At 38.2% G+C, this 16638-nt stretch overlaps 2 protein-coding genes across 6 annotated transcripts in view; one reads left to right on the forward strand and one right to left on the reverse strand.

The window, feature by feature from the left end:
- Positions 1-7795, forward strand: part of LOC133546754 (gastrula zinc finger protein XlCGF52.1-like) — a 111284-nt gene extending 103489 nt beyond the window's left edge. The window contains exon 3 of the mRNA XM_061892574.1: positions 7671-7795. Within this exon, the coding sequence (XP_061748558.1) occupies positions 7671-7780 (110 nt within the window). The 3' untranslated portion in view covers positions 7781-7795. The remainder of the gene's footprint in view (positions 1-7670) is intronic.
- LOC133546752 (gastrula zinc finger protein XlCGF57.1-like) overlaps positions 1-16638 on the reverse strand; it is a 732377-nt gene that overhangs the window by 715545 nt on the left and 194 nt on the right. For 4 of the 5 annotated variants that reach the window (XM_061892566.1, XM_061892570.1, XM_061892568.1 and 1 more), the window contains exon 1: positions 3618-4042. In XM_061892566.1, the coding sequence (XP_061748550.1) occupies positions 3618-3720 (103 nt within the window). In that variant the 5' untranslated portion in view covers positions 3721-4042. Of the gene's footprint in view, positions 1-3617; positions 4043-16621 lie in introns of those variants that run through there. The other variant, XM_061892567.1, reaches the window with a different exon arrangement.

The raw sequence follows: 16638 nt of genomic DNA on the forward strand, positions 1-16638 counted from the left end.
CCCCCAACCCTCCGTCTTTACTTTTGTCTTTTTGAAGAAAAGACAGCTACTTTGACCACAACTGTGAACCATCACTGTAGACACTTTTCACCTTTGATCAATAAAGACACGTTAACTGCTGCTGTGACCCAAGGTCACCTCCATATTTATACTGTTGACTGTCAATCCGAATGTGCAATAATGTTATGTTACTTACTGTGCCTTGTATATACATTTTTATTTTTATTTTTAGCTAAGTACCGTGTGACTTGTGGACTAGCAAAGTAAGATTTTCATTGTACGGCAAACTGTGTGTTTAACTGTGCATATGACAATAAACTATCTTGAATCTTCAATCAAAAAGGGATTTGATGTAATATTTTGATATTTACACATCGCATATTTACACACACGCATTTTACTAGAATGTCCTTATGACCATTAGATATATCAATATCAAGTACCTACTGTACTGTTTACTTGTTGAAATACCATTTTTAGAGCAAATATCTACCCAAATGGCCACTTTGTTGCTGCCAAAAATGTATTTTAAGTAATAGTTTGATATTGACACATCTCATCTCTGCATATTTTACTAGAATACTCTTGTGAGCATTATATATATATATATAAATCAAGTACCTACTGTATTGTATACTTGTGGAAATACCCTTTACAAAGCTAAATTATACCGAAACAACCACTCTGCTGCTGCCAAAATTTGATTTCAAGTAATATTTTGATACTGACAAATCTCATCTCTGCATAGTTTACTAGAATACCCTTATGATAAAATAAATGGGTTGTACTTGTATAGCGATTTTCTACCTTCAAGGTACTCAAAGCGCTTTGACACTATTTCCACATTTACCCATTCACACACACATTCACACACTAATGGAGGGAGCTGCCATGCAAGGCACTAACCAGCACCCATAAGGAGCAAGGGTGAAGTGTATTGCTCAGGACACAACGGACGTGACGAAGATGGTAGTAGGTGGGGATTGAACCAGGGACCCTCGGGTTGCGCACGGCCACTCTCCCACTACGCCACGCAGTCCCTATGAGCATTATGAGCATTACATCTATCAAAATCAAGTACCTACTGTACTGTTTACTTGTTGAAATACCCTTTTTAGAGCTAAAAAGTACCCAATTTGCCACTTTACTGCGACCAATAATTGATTCCATATGATATTAACAATAATAACAAAATTGTCAGAATAATTGTATATGAGTTCAGCGCCCCCCACAATCCCAAAAGGGAATAAGCGGTAGGAAATAGATGGATGGAAGTTATAAAAAAACTTTTCTGTTCCATTGAGTTCAGGTCCCCTGTGAGAAGACCAAAGCTGTCTTTCATCTTATCAAACAAAAGGCTTGTAAAACTCCACTGTCTGCAATGGGATGCAACATGGAGGTTTCGGTTTCTTTGATCTATTGACAGCCACAGGAAGACCTTTTCCTGACCTGAGATCTACAAAGCAGAGGGAGCAGACCTTTTCTTTAAACTGTTTACGACCGAGTGCAAAAGCTGTTTACGACCCCCCTCCCTTTAAAAACAGCTGCAGCTATGTAATCAGAAAAGGCCCAAATAAAAGAGGAAGCGTGGAACTCCCTCGTCAGAGCGTGGTGGGAAACTGTACGAAGTTGCAGCCCAGACGTTTCTCCTCATGAGCTAAATTGAATCCTGTCTCTGTTTGATTTCTTTGCTTCTTGTCTTGTCAAATAGATGTCATCGGTGTTTGAACCTGACAAAAATGTCAAAGCATTTCTCTAAAACACAATATTATACATTCTGAAAATGTAAACGATAGCAAGAATATACCTACACATTTCAGAAAATTTCACTCGCAAACACTTTGTTTGGAAGATCTGTACTGCCATTTTTTTTGCCCTTTGAGACGCTTGTGATTTAGGGCTGTATAAATAACATTGACTGATTGATACTGAACAAAAAGGCTAAATAGCTAAATAAAACTGTCACTGAACATCTTAGTGTGATGTCATTCTGTGACAGACGAATGGAACACAGTTTCCACATGGTGAGGACATTGATGGTCTGACTCACTGTCCTACGGATTACCTCAACTTCTGCCTAGACGTGACCTGCCCTGCTAAGACTGTTCAGTGCTACCCTAATGACAAACCCTGGGTAACACAGGAGGTTCAAGCTGTGCTCAACAAGAAGAAAGCTCCCTTCTGGAGTGGAGACAGGGAGGCAATGAGAGCAGCACAGCGGGAGGTGAGAGGACGCGTGAGGAAGACTAAGGACAGCTACAGGAAGAAGCTGGAGCAGAACAACATGATGGAGGTCTGGGAAGGTGTGAAAACCATCACAGGCCACAAGACAAAGACCAGAGCAGTAGGGGGGACAATAGAGAGGGCCAAATGAGATGAAGAACTTCTTCAACCGGTTTAACCAGTACTGTTCTCCCCACCCCCCAATCCTCATTGCATCCACCCCCTTTTCTTCTCCCCCTCCCCAGCCATGGTTGCAACCCCCTCCTCCTCCTCCTCCTCCACCTCTACGCAAACATTAGTCATCTCTGTGGACCAGGTCAGAGGTCAACTGAGGAAGCTGCATCATAGTTTCTGGTGCGCACAAGATACATATCTCAAAAAAAATTGTACCCATGTCCCTTTAGGGGCTCTGTAATTTTTTAAATGATCAGCATGTCATCTTTTATGTGAAATTGTTATTCAAATAAAGATTGCAAAAAAGAAAACTATAGTAGTGACAACATGCAGGAACATAACTGACGTGAAACAAAAAAAATGGAAGTGACCTTGTCTCTGCACACGCGTGCATTGATCATGTCTTCTTGAACCGATCGAGCAGGGATTCTAAAACTGTGGTACGTGTACCACTAGTGGTACACGGGTATCACCTAATGGTACGCCAAATATTATTTCATTTTTTATGTACATTGTTTTATTTTCCAACATGCAAAAACTGTGTTACTGTTCAAACTGTGTGTAATGTTACAGTAACTAAAATATTAAATATACTTGTTAAATAATGTGTCTTCCTTGTTATTAATGAATAATTAAGGCCTACTACGCTACTGTACTTTATTGCTGTTCATGATGGTGGTACTTGGAAATCCAAGTATTTTCTGAGTTAGTACTTGGTGAAAAAAGTTTGACAACTACTGATGTAGTGAAGTTGTAAACTAAATTGGCAGACACCATTTTGTTATACCCAAACAGCGTCTGCTCATACATCGCGCTTCCAACGAGATCCCGTTCTTTCCCCCGAGTTAGAAAGTTCCAGAACTGTTCACGTTATACCATCTCATCTCATTGTGCAACATGTGAATGTTTGAAGTGGAACTAAATGTGATCTCTGAAAGGGGTAAACATTATTACCAAAGCAGGGCCCCCGTCCACATATACAATACTACTACATATCGTATGAAAGACAACATTATTTTTGTTTTTTTAATTATAAGTGTGCCAAATCACCTATATTTGAACATTATCTAGTGGAAATGACTGCTGTCTGATAATCACATTAATAACACAATAACAATCATGTGTTTGAGTACACCTATTGATAAATTATTAATCTAACACGTCATGTTCATGATGAAATATAAAGTTAGTAAAGATGTGAGAGTAAGAAGTAAACAAACCTGTACTGTGTAACACAACTTGAGGTTTTTGATGTGGTCGCTCCTTCTCCTCTTTAGTTGGACAAAGTTCCTCCTCGTACTCTGCTATGGTTCTTTCACACATTTTCACACAATCACAACACTTTACACTCACACTTGATCTTAACTAAGCGATGTGTTGATCAAATCCGCGTCTCTTTGTTAGCGGCTAACAAGCTAAGCTAACTAGCATGCTAAGCTAACTAGCGCGCTCAAACAACGAGCAATCTAAGCGGGCCTAATAATCTCCAAAGTTGAGTGAGACGAGTGGAGTTGATGCTGACACGGAGGATGAATAAAGTGTAGTTAGTAGATGTGCCGAGGCTTAGAAGCGTGTGTGGAGTAAAGGAGGACTTTGCTGCGAGGAGCATATCCTCCACGCATGCGTCACTTAGGGGCGGGGCCAACGAGTCATCGTGATGGGCAAGTCATGAACGATTCATTCTAAATGTATGTTTTCATGGTGTCTACACAAAAAAATCACGGCCACCAATGATCCATCCATCCCTTTATCGACTGTGTGTCCCTTTAGGGATGGCGGGGTGTGCTGGAGCCTATCTCAGCTGCATTCAGGCGGAAGGCGCCGTACACCCTGGACAGGTCGCCACCTCATCGCAGGGCCAACACAGATAGACAGACAAGTATATCAACTGTACTTGACTTTAAATCTGATAAATATCATTCAACAACAACACAATTTGCAGACTGTAATTACTGGTTCGCTGGTTTGCTGGTTTTACTGGAGTAAATTATTATTGTCTATTGTGAGCGAACTGTGGTGCTGAATTTCCCCAGGGATCAATAAAGTACTTTCTATTCTATTCTAAAATTCTGCATCCGAGAGATCACAACCATTGCAGCCATGCGTCCAAAACGTAAGGACAAGCATAAGTAAAGTGTCTGTTATTTTACAATGTAATAATGTATTTAAGAAGAAAGGCCGCCTGTTAACAGCAGAGTGTCAGTGAGGCACACACTCTCAGGAATGCATGGGGGAAAGGTTGGAGACAAGCGGGAAACTCTTAGTTATAGGCCATAAGGTGAACCAGGAAAAAGTGGCTAGAAAGTGATTTTCGTTCCCACGTCCGGGCACTACTCTTTTTTTGCCTACACAATGCCATTGTGGACATTAGGTTAAACGTTCTCCGCAAAATATCCTGGCAGTTTTTTTAAGAGCCATAAATGTATAAAAATAGGAATGATAAAAAAACGAAAATCTTATGCAGCTATTTTTTCTTGTAAATATATTTACATTCATTCTGGAAACAGACTCTCTCTAACAAATTGACATTAATGCATATACCTAACATTTGATACAGGTATTTTAGCATTGGTATACTTTAATTTAAATTTAAACCATGAAACATATAAAACAAATGAAAAAAAATGCTTCAAAGTAAGTGAATAGCAACCTGTACAATTGAACATACACATGGTACATTTTGCTTAACAATAATGTTTTATACATTAAAATTTTCAGCAGATAATTTGTTGTAAGAGGAAGTAAAGAAATAAAATAAAATAAAGAACACTTTGGCCCAAAATGGCTGACAACAATCAAAATATCGAATAATGACGAAAAATGGAAATACAACAAAAACTGCATTACAGTTTAGAATCTGTACACAATATGGTATAAAACAATGTTTACATGAACAAAACAATGTGACAGCAGGTCTTGAGTATTTTTTTTAATTATTTTGTCTTAACTTAGCACATTGTTAAAGCCATATCTCAAGAATTATTTGATGGATTTTCCTCAAATTTGGCACAATCTCAAACTATGATTATTATATATGTTAAGGTCAAGAGCACTGTAACCTCACATTCTATTTTTAAAGCATTTCACTTAAGTAATTAAAAAAAAGAAATAGTAAATACTCTGAGGGATTTTTCTCAAATGGGGCAAAACTCAAATTTTTATTCGAGAACTAACTAAATAAGTGTGAATTTGCGTATTCTGAACGAGGGAGACATTGTTCATCTCTTAGCTTTCACTATCATCAGAACCTCCGACCTTTAGATGCAAAATACATAATGTCTCGACAAACAGATATCACTTTGGAGCGACAGCTGAGCAGCGCTGTTTGAAGTTGTGTACTCTTTTCAAAGATATGGAACTCTTTTCGAAGAAAATCTTTTGAAGACAAGAACAAAGTCACAGGCCAGCATGAAGTAAAGGTATGTAATATATGGCCATATAACAGTGTGTGCACACAAAGACAGCAACAAAAAATCCAATGCATTGGTGGTTAATATTCAATGTTATTGAACCCGATAGTGGGTATTTTCCAGGAGATGTTGTGCATGATTGCAACCCGTTTGTGGGTACATTTAAAATACAAGGTGGTGTTTTATGATTCCTTGTGCAAGCCCATTCGGGGGTGAGGTTTCGGTTTGAACAAATGCAAATGAATAATTGCGGTTTTGATGTTTGGTGTTTTGAGTGACATTAACAAGGTTTCCATATATTTGATCTGATTTTGAATTGTGGGTTGTGCATAATCATGGATCCTGGGAAAGGAAAATACAATGCTTTGGAAATGCATGATCATGTGTTAATGGAGTCAAAAGTAACGCATTCAATGTGAGAGAATTTAAGTCCCTACCTTTAGTCAAAAGTGATTTATGACCCCCCATAAAACAATGATTTATGACCCTCAAGGTCAAAGGTCAATGATTTATGAGGGGTCAAGTTCAAAGGTTAATGATTTATGAGGGGGTCAAGGTTAAAGGTCAAAGTCAAAGGTCAAAGTCAAAGGTCAGGTTCAAATGTCAAGGTCAAGTGGGTGTGGCTTACCCGGAAGAGGGTGGAGTTAAGACCTGCGGTGGGAGTGGTTAAACCAGGAAGAGGGTGGAGTTTTAAACAGAAAGAGGGCAGAGTTAAGACCTGCGGTGGGAGTGGTTAAACCAGGAAGAGGGTGGAGTTAAGACCTGACAGGGAACAGAGGAGGGATCAGTTTTTTTAAGAAAGCAATGTCATCTGAGCAGCATGTGACCATATATTTGATAGTTTAAATGTTTACGATCGTTTGAAACAACTTCCAGATTTCGATGTATTGATGGGTGGGAATGTTACGTGTGGAGATGTGGACACACACACACACACACACACACACACACACACACACACACGCACACGTAGAGGAGGGGTACAAAAGGGCGGTGTAAGGCTTAGTCATTATTTGGAGCTTTATACGTTAGCGTAAAGACTTTGTTCGTTTCGGTCATGATTAGTGAAACGCCTGTGTCGATTTATAAAAATAATAAAACTTACATTGACGCTCCGCAAAAAAGTCGAGTGTTTCTAAATCGTATTCAGATGCCGCCGACCGAATCTTTGCGTGAGAAATGGGATTTGGAAGCGTACGGGATGGAGGGATCTTTTGGATTTGTATTCAGATACGAAATGGGTGATATCTGCTTATTTCAGCTAAAAGAAAGAAGAGACGGAAGCCCTTTCTCGACATTTTCATCGTTATCTACCGTGGATTGGGAAGTTTTTGGTGGACACGCACACACACGCACACACACGCACACACACACACACACACACACACACACACGCACACACGCACGCACGCACACACGCACGCACGCACACACGCACACACGCACACACACACGCACACACACACACCATTACCTATGCTTTACCATGTTATTAGACATTGGTTTAACTCCATTTAAGCATTTAAACGTTAAAAGCATTGCACTTGTACGACGTTGTAATACTTTTTTTTTTTACCAGACGATGACGACGAAGTGAAAGACGATGAACTTTGCTTAAACGGTCTTACAAAGTTGGAAGATGATTATCGAGGTGTGTTTAAACCTTCGAATTATTTAATATTGTGTGTATTCATTATTTTGTTTTATAGAGGATTTGCCGTAAGATCCTAACGCGATCGTTTTAACACAATCGCAGTCTGGTGAGTCAAATGATTCTCATTTTACAAGAAAAAAAACATGCGGTATACAATACATATATACATATATTTACTTACATCTCCGGCTCGCTCGTCTCCCTTAAAGCTGGCGGGTCCATCAACGGCCGTTCCAGGCAGAGGAGAAGGCTTGATTGCGCCAAAGACTCCAGACATCGAATCCTTGCTCCGAGGGGAAATCATCGAAAACGACGGTGAATGTCCGACAGGCACCCGCTGTAAGTTTTTCTCGTTTTCTGTAAGCTTTTTAAGATTCTCAGGAGCTTTAAAGAGCTCCTCTCACTCTAATGTCTTTCGCTCAAATGAATTTCGCGCCTAAGGGGAATGGGCGGGGACTGATTCCGGAGGTGGGCGGTTGTTTCCGCCAAGCAACCTTCTGGTTGAAATGGAGTGTGGATCAAGATGGATCCCTACTCTATATTCTTTTATTTAACCCAATGTTTTTTAAATACGTGTATAATGCTTTATATCCTATGTGTTGTGAATTCCATCCTACAATATCTTCCAAGGAACCCAAAGAAATGTTACCACACCTCCCGCTTTATTTATTCTATAGATTGCCTGAACTATTTCATAAACTAAATCTTGTCTTGTTTCTGATGCTATGTTTTTTTATGCTCATCAATGCACTGTTGGACTGCGAGCACACAACTACTTTCCTTGCTTTGTTTTCCTCTATCCAGTTAACTGCCATATAAATTGCTACCAATTCCCCCGTAAAAACAGATAGTTTATCACTGATTATTTTATTTGATACTATGTTTCCTTGTGGGATAACTGCTACAGCTCTTACCTTTTTTTTTTTTTTATATATAGTTTTTGATGCATCCGTATATATCATATCTCAATCCATTTTTCTATCCGGTAACTATTTAAATTTCTATTCTTTAGTAATTGCATGTTTTCTTTTGGGTTATCAAACATCCACGGTGGTATTGCAGGCATTGGTACCGTAGGACTAACTTTAATATTGTCAATTTTAACTTTATTACATATGTCTCCTATAATCCACCCAAAACTATTCTTTTTTGTTTTCTCTTTTTCTTGGCAGATTGGTAGCACTGGACAAGTCGGATATCCTTGCTTGGATCCTTTTAAAGTTGCCCGATAAACTGCTGAGAGTTGATCCCTCCTCTTGTCCAAAGGTTTTTCGTTCATTTTTACCTGTAATACTGGCACTAGGGTTGATGTAGTAGCTCCACAACATAACCTTAAAGCCTGTGACTGGATCCGGTCTATTTTTCCCAAGTCATGTTTTTGAAGCAGATTGGTAAATAATGCATCCGTAATCAATAACAGATGGAATTAAAGTTATAAATATATACATGTATTGTTTTCAACGTTAACCTATCAGCCCCCCAATCATTACCCCTCAAAGACCTCATTATATTTAACACCTTTTTTACTTTTTCCCCTATTTTTTTATTTTCCGGAAGGAACACTCCTGAAGGAATAAATAAAGTACTATCTAATCTAATCTAATCAAATCTATTTTGCTGATGTGGGTTGACTAGTTCATATTTTTATCAAACCATATTCCTAAATATTTAAATACTTGTACCTCTTCTATATTTTCACCTTAGAGTTTTTATTTGGAGCTTGTTTGGTACTTTTGTCTTTGTAAAATGTATGACTTTTGTCTTTCCAACAGAGAATCTTAAACCTCAAGCCGTTCCCCAGTCTTGAACATTATTTACCACTTTGTTAGTTTTTTGATTATTTCTTTTGACTCTAAATAATATACTAGTCTTTCATTAATCTTTTTTTTTTTCATTACTTTTCCCCAAATTTATAATTTCCTGCCTCTTCCGGGTCTTACCCTGACTTGCATATTGGAATTGTTACCGCTAATTTTCCCCTCTGCCGGTCATTCTCCTTCTTCATATATCCTGTCATATCATTTCAAGACCACTTCTTTGACGATGCTACCTAAGTTTTTGATCATTTGATAACCCGCTAGGTCTTTCCCCGGTGACGTATTTTTAACCTTTTTCAAAATTCGAACCATTTCATTCAAAGAAAATGTCATATCCATAGTGTTGGTAAAGCTATTATCGTTGTCTTCCATCATTTCCCCAATATTTAAACTCATTGTTTTTTCTCTCTTTTGTTTTTCCACATTTCTCAAATTATCATTACTGTGCACTTTAAGACATTTTTTTGCTAAAGGTTCTGCTGTTTCTTTACCCGTGACTACATCTTCTTTGATAAATGTGGCACATCATCCTCTTTACCCTTCATTCCTATCTTTACGAATCGTTATATATCCTTTTATTATAAAGTTTAATTTTGGCTTCAGCCCTGTTTCTTGAATACAAATTATACGTGGTTTAGTTTTCATATTTTTAATATATCCCTTTAATTCATGTTCGGTTGCTATCAAACTTCTGGCATTCCACCGGACCATTAACAGGGTGTTGGAATGTGGTAACATGACTCCGTCACGTCTACTCTCCGTAGTACAGCTTGCACCCGGTACCAAGATAGTTCTTTCAACAACTTTGATGCTGCTTTGACAATTATTTTGATCTTCTCAGTCTTATTTTTACTTTCATTTTGTATCAAAGCTGAGTTGTGCTCTCTGGTTTATTTTGCAAATGAACCGACAGAACATGATCATGTACAAGACTCGCCTACCCACAATGCACTGCAACCCAACGCTCCTGGTCGGATGTTTTTTTCGGGGTTCATGGAGAGATGCGGTAAAGAGTGGTAGCCAAGACACACGGTCACACACGGTCACACACGGTCACACACGGTCACACTCGGCAATTATTTTGACCTGGGGAGCAGATATAGAGGAAAAAATGTGTCTGGGGGGCCGGGATATCTGATTTTCAGGTACAAAAAACTTCACAATGACACAAAATAAACACAACAGTTAAACCTCACACTAAAAACAAGACATTGACTTGTACGTTCAAAAGACAGAATAGAACAAGTCAAGACATGCAATGCCATCTACAAAATGTTATGTAAATGTTAGTCATTACACACGCGGCTATGGTTTTGATGTATTTGTTACAGACATGTTTACGTCAAGTAACATCACATGGTTCCATTTGCACCTTTCAACAAATCTGAAAAGGAATATTAAGAAGTAAAACTTATATTTAATCCTACCTCTTCTCCGAGCACACGGTGACTGTACATACGGGTCGAAAAATGTTGACCTAATTCAGCATTTCTCAAAGTGTGGGGAATAGAGACATGACAGGTGGGGCGCGAGGAAAGGGAGGACATTTTTATTTTTGATTTTTTTTACTATGCTTTCATTTTCTATACACACTGTAAATCACTTTGTGATTCTGTCTGTGAAATCCGCCGTATAAATAAATGTAAATTACTTATTTTTCCTGTAGGCTTTAAATTTCTCGGCAGGAGCGAAAGTTTGACAGACATAGCAACAGTAACTTTTGCAGGCAGGGCTAAGAGGAACAAACTTTCGCGCGGATGGGTAGCAGGCTAATGTGCGGACCACAATTACACAAAATGGATACATTTGCAACTCGCACCTCAAAGGTCTGCGGAGAAACAAAAATATGACGGGTCTAATCAACCAAAAAGTCAACCTAAAAGAAAATATGGCGAAGGGTATCTTGCTCTTGGATTCACGGCAGCGGAGGTGGGGGCAGAGGAGAGACCCCTGTGTGTTCTTTGTCTAAAACGGCTAGCAGCAGACAGCATCAGGCCCAACAAAGTAAAGAGACAACTCGAGACCACACATGATGTCCAATAAATTGTTTTGTTGGGGCGATGGGGGTAGGTGGGCCTTGAGTCTAAAGTGGTGATGACAGAAAAAAAAAAAAGTTTGAGAAGCCCTGACCTAATTGTACGGATCTCACTTTAAACGGCAAACCGATCATTTAAATGTTTTCACTTTGAATATGAAACGAGGAGTAAAATGTACAATGTACAATATTATCAATTATTTCACAAGGACATGTTTTAAGGATATTGTACAGTATCATTAAATCTAAAATGAATGTGATCACTTTCAGGATCATTTTATTTTTAGCCAGTAAACAACTGTTATGTACTTTTGAATCGGGTTTTCAAAAAAAAAAAAAAAGGGAGGGACAATCAAGGATCAACAATGGCACGACTTTCACTAACTTGCGTGAGGTCAAAAGACAAGAGATTTTAGACCAATGCTGCTTTGGATCTGTTCCTGCTAAACTAGTAAGTGACTTTCAATGCTCAAATCAGAATAATAATACTAATTTTAGCTACTGGAAATTTGTGTGGTAGCAATAAATACCCACCAGCGCGATACTTTGGAGTTCCACACTGACCAACCACGCAACAAACTCAAAAGAACTGTACAAGGAAAAAACAATGCAGTGACTTCAAACTGCAAATATAAGGTTTGAGTAAAATATGTAGGTTGGTGTGAATGTTGTCCGTCTATCTATGTTGACCCTGCGATGAGATGGCGACTCGTCCAGGGTGTACACCTCCTTCCACCCGATTGTAGCTGAGATAGGCGCCAGCGACCCCCACGTCCCCAAAATGGAATAAGTGGTAGAAAACGAATGTAGGTTCCTACTGTGGAAAGTTCAGTAATACAGAATCATTGTTGCATTATCGTGTCAGTTGGACGCTATATGCGCTAGTCCTCATGGTAAATGTGGTTTTCCTTTTGGGAAAACGCCATCGCTTTGGTTCACTGGTGCGGCCAATATAAACCAAAACTGAAAATTCTTAAGTGGGGCTTTAAGTAGAGTTTATAAATCTTGTATCTGTGCCACATATAGCCTTATTTCAGTGTCAACAGTCTCCAGCTTACTTGCTACACATGTTTTGGCTCTGCCCATCCCTGTGCAGTTATTGGACCGACATTTTTAATACTTTGTCTGATTTTGTAATTACCTACTAGGCCTTCTTTGCCTTTATTTGTTGTTGTATCTTTATGTTAGCAATTGGGACTTTTTGAATGAAATTGTCTGTGGCTCCATGTTAACGAAGTTGCCTGTACTATTTGACTGATGCATTTTATTGATTGATTTATTAGCAGTAATTGCACAAAGGCATTCTTCTTCTTTTAGTTTTCTGACAGCACGTAGGCGTTCGCATCAACTTTCGTCTTTTTAACAAATGGGTAAAGGGGGAATGATGTATGCAGTAAAACTAGTTGGCACATTTAATATTTAATAATAATGAATATTGTAAAATTCTATAATTTTTGTTATTTAAAGGGGAAAACCCGATTCAAAAGTACATAACAGTTGTTTACTGGCTAAAAATAAAATGATCCTGAAAGTGATCACATTCATTTTAGATTTAATGATACTGTACAATATCCTTAAAACATGTCCTTGTGAAATAATTGATAATATTGTACATTGTACATTTTACTCCTCGTTTCATATTCAAAGTGAAAACATTTAAATGATCGGTTTGCCGTTTAAAGTGAGATCCGTACAATTAGGTCAGGGCTTCTCAAACTTTTTTTTTTTTCTGTCATCACCACTTTAGACTCAAGGCCCACCTACCCCCATCGCCCCAACAAAACAATTTATTGGACATCATGTGTGGTCTCGAGTTGTCTCTTTACTTTGTTGGGCCTGATGCTGTCTGCTGCTAGCCGTTTTAGACAAAGAACACACAGGGGTCTCTCCTCTGCCCCCACCTCCGCTGCCGTGAATCCAAGAGCAAGATACCCTTCGCCATATTTTCTTTTAGGTTGACTTTTTGGTTGATTAGACCCGTCATATTTTTGTTTCTCCGCAGACCTTTGAGGTGCGAGTTGCAAATGTATCCATTTTGTGTAATTGTGGTCCGCACATTAGCCTGCTACCCATCCGCGTGAAAGTTTGTTCCTCTTAGCCCTGCCTGCAAAAGTTACTGTTGCTATGTCTGTCAAACTTTCGCTCCTGCCGAGAAATTTAAAGCCTACAGGAAAAATAAGTAATTTACATTTATTTATACGGCGGATTTCACAGACAGAATCACAAAGTGATTTACAGTGTGTATAGAAAATGAAAGCATAGTAAAAAAAATCAAAAATAAAAATTTCCTCCCTTTCCTCGCGCCCCACCTGTCATGTCTCTATTCCCCACACTTTGAGAAATGCTGAATTAGGTCAACATTTTTCGACCCGTATGTACAGTCACCGTGTGCTCGGAGAAGAGGTAGGATTAAATATAAGTTTTACTTCTTAATATTCCTTTTCAGATTTGTTGAAAGGTGCAAATGGAACCATGTGATGTTACTTGACGTAAACATGTCTGTAACAAATACATCAAAACCATAGCCGCGTGTGTAATGACTAACATTTACATAACATTTTGTAGATGGCATTGCATGTCTTGACTTGTTCTATTCTGTCTTTTGAACGTACAAGTCAATGTCTTGTTTTTAGTGTGAGGTTTAACTGTTGTGTTTATTTTGTGTCATTGTGAAGTTTTTTGTACCTGAAAATCAGATATCCCGGCCCCCCAGACACATTTTTTCCTCTATATCTGCTCCCCAGGTCAAAATAATTGCCGAGTGTGACCGTGTGTGACCGTGTGTGACCGTGTGTGACCGTGTGTCTTGGCTACCACTCTTTACCGCATCTCTCCATGAACCCCGAAAAAAACATCCGACCAGGAGCGTTGGGTTGCAGTGCATTGTGGGTAGGCGAGTCTTGTACATGATCATGTTCTGTCGGTTCATTTGCAAAATAAACCAGAGAGCACAACTCAGCTTTGATACAAAATGAAAGTAAAAATAAGACTGAGAAGATCAAAATAATTGTCAAAGCAGCATCAAAGTTGTTGAAAGAACTATCTTGGTACCGGGTGCAAGCTGTACTACGGAGAGTAGACGTGACGGAGTCATGTTACCACATTCCAACACCCTGTTAATGGTCCGGTGGAATGCCAGAAGTTTGATAGCAACCGAACATGAATTAAAGGGATATATTAAAAATATGAAAACTAAACCACGTATAATTTGTATTCAAGAAACAGGGCTGAAGCCAAAATTAAACTTTATAATAAAAGGATATATAACGATTCGTAAAGATAGGAATGAAGGGTAAAGAGGATGATGTGCCACATTTATCAAAGAAGATGTAGTCACGGGTAAAGAAACAGCAGAACCTTTAGCAAAAAAATTTGTTAAAGTGCACAGTAATGATAATTTGAGAAATGTGGAAAAACAAAAGAGAGAAAAAACAATGAGTTTAAATATTGGGGAAATGATGGAAGACAACGATAATAGCTTTACCAACACTATGGATATGACATTTTCTTTGAATGAAATGGTTCGAATTTTGAAAAAGGTTAAAAATACGTCACCGGGGAAAGACCTAGCGGGTTATCAAATGATCAAAAACTTAGGTAGCATCGTCAAAGAAGTGGTCTTGAAATGATATGACAGGTTATATGAAGAAGGAGAATGACCGGCAGAGGGGAAAATTAGCGGTAACAATTCCAATATGCAAGTCAGGGTAAGACCCGGAAGAGGCAGGAAATTATAAATTTGGGGAAAAGTAATGAAAAAAAAAAAGATTAATGAAAGACTAGTATATTATTTAGAGTCAAAAGAAATAATCAAAAAACTAACAAAGTGGTAAATAATGTTCAAGACTGGGGAACGGCTTGAGGTTTAAGATTCTCTGTTGGAAAGACAAAAGTCATACATTTTACAAAGACAAAAGTACCAAACAAGCTCCAAATAAAAACTCTAAGGTGAAAATATAGAAGAGGTACAAGTATTTAAATATTTAGGAATATGGTTTGATAAAAATATGAACTAGTCAACCCACATCAGCAAAATAGATTTGATTAGATTAGATTAGATAGTACTTTATTTATTCCTTCAGGAGTGTTCCTTCCGGAAAATAAAAAAATAGGGGAAAAAGTAAAAAAGGTGTTAAATATAATGAGGTCTTTGAGGGGTAATGATTGGGGGGCTGATAGGTTAACGTTGAAAACAATACATGTATATATTTATAACTTTAATTCCATCTGTTATTGATTACGGATGCATTATTTACCAATCTGCTTCAAAAACATGACTTGGGAAAAATAGACCGGATCCAGTCACAGGCTTTAAGGTTATGTTGTGGAGCTACTACATCAACCCTAGTGCCAGTATTACAAGTAAAAATGAACGAAAAACCTTTGGACAAGAGGAGAGATCAACTCTCAGCAGTTTATCGGGCAACTTTAAAAGGATCCAAGCAAGGATATCCGACTTGTCCAGTGCTACCAATCTGCCAAGAAAAAGAGAAAACAAAAAAGAATAGTTTTGGGTGGATTATAGGAGACATATGTAATAAAGTTAAAATTGACAATATTAAAGTTAGTCCTACGGTACCAATGCCTGCAATACCACCGTGGATGTTTGATAACCCAAAAGAAAACATGCAATTACTAAAGAATAGAAATTTAAATAGTTACCGGATAGAAAAATGGATTGAGATATGATATATACGGATGCATCAAAAACTATATATAAAAAAAAAAAAAAGGTAAGAGCTGTAGCAGTTATCCCACAAGGAAACATAGTATCAAATAAAATAATCAGTGATAAACTATCTGTTTTTACGGGGGAATTGGTAGCAATTTATATGGCAGTTAACTGGATAGAGGAAAACAAAGCAAGGAAAGTAGTTGTGTGCTCGCAGTCCAACAGTGCATTGATGAGCATAAAAAAACATAGCATCAGAAACAAGACAAGATTTAGTTTATGAAATAGTTCAGGTAATCTATAGAATAAATAAAGCGGGAGGTGTGGTAACATTTCTTTGGGTTCCTTGGAAGATATTGTAGGATGGAATTCACAACACATAGGATATAAAGCATTATACACGTATTTAAAAAACATTGGGTTAAATAAAAGAATATAGAGTAGGGATCCATCTTGATCCACACTCCATTTCAACCAGAAGGTTGCTTGGCGGAAACAACCGCCCACCTCCGGAATCAGTCCCCGCCCATTCCCCTTAGGCGCGAAATTCATTTGAGCGAAAGACATTAGAGTGAGAGGAGCTCTTTAAAGCTCCTGAGAATCTTAAAAAGCTTACAGAAAACGAGAAAAACTTACAGCGGGTGCCTGTCGGA

This window comes from Nerophis ophidion, unplaced genomic scaffold, assembly GCF_033978795.1.
Source record: "Nerophis ophidion isolate RoL-2023_Sa unplaced genomic scaffold, RoL_Noph_v1.0 HiC_scaffold_42, whole genome shotgun sequence".
Classification (NCBI taxonomy): domain Eukaryota; kingdom Metazoa; phylum Chordata; class Actinopteri; order Syngnathiformes; family Syngnathidae; genus Nerophis; species Nerophis ophidion.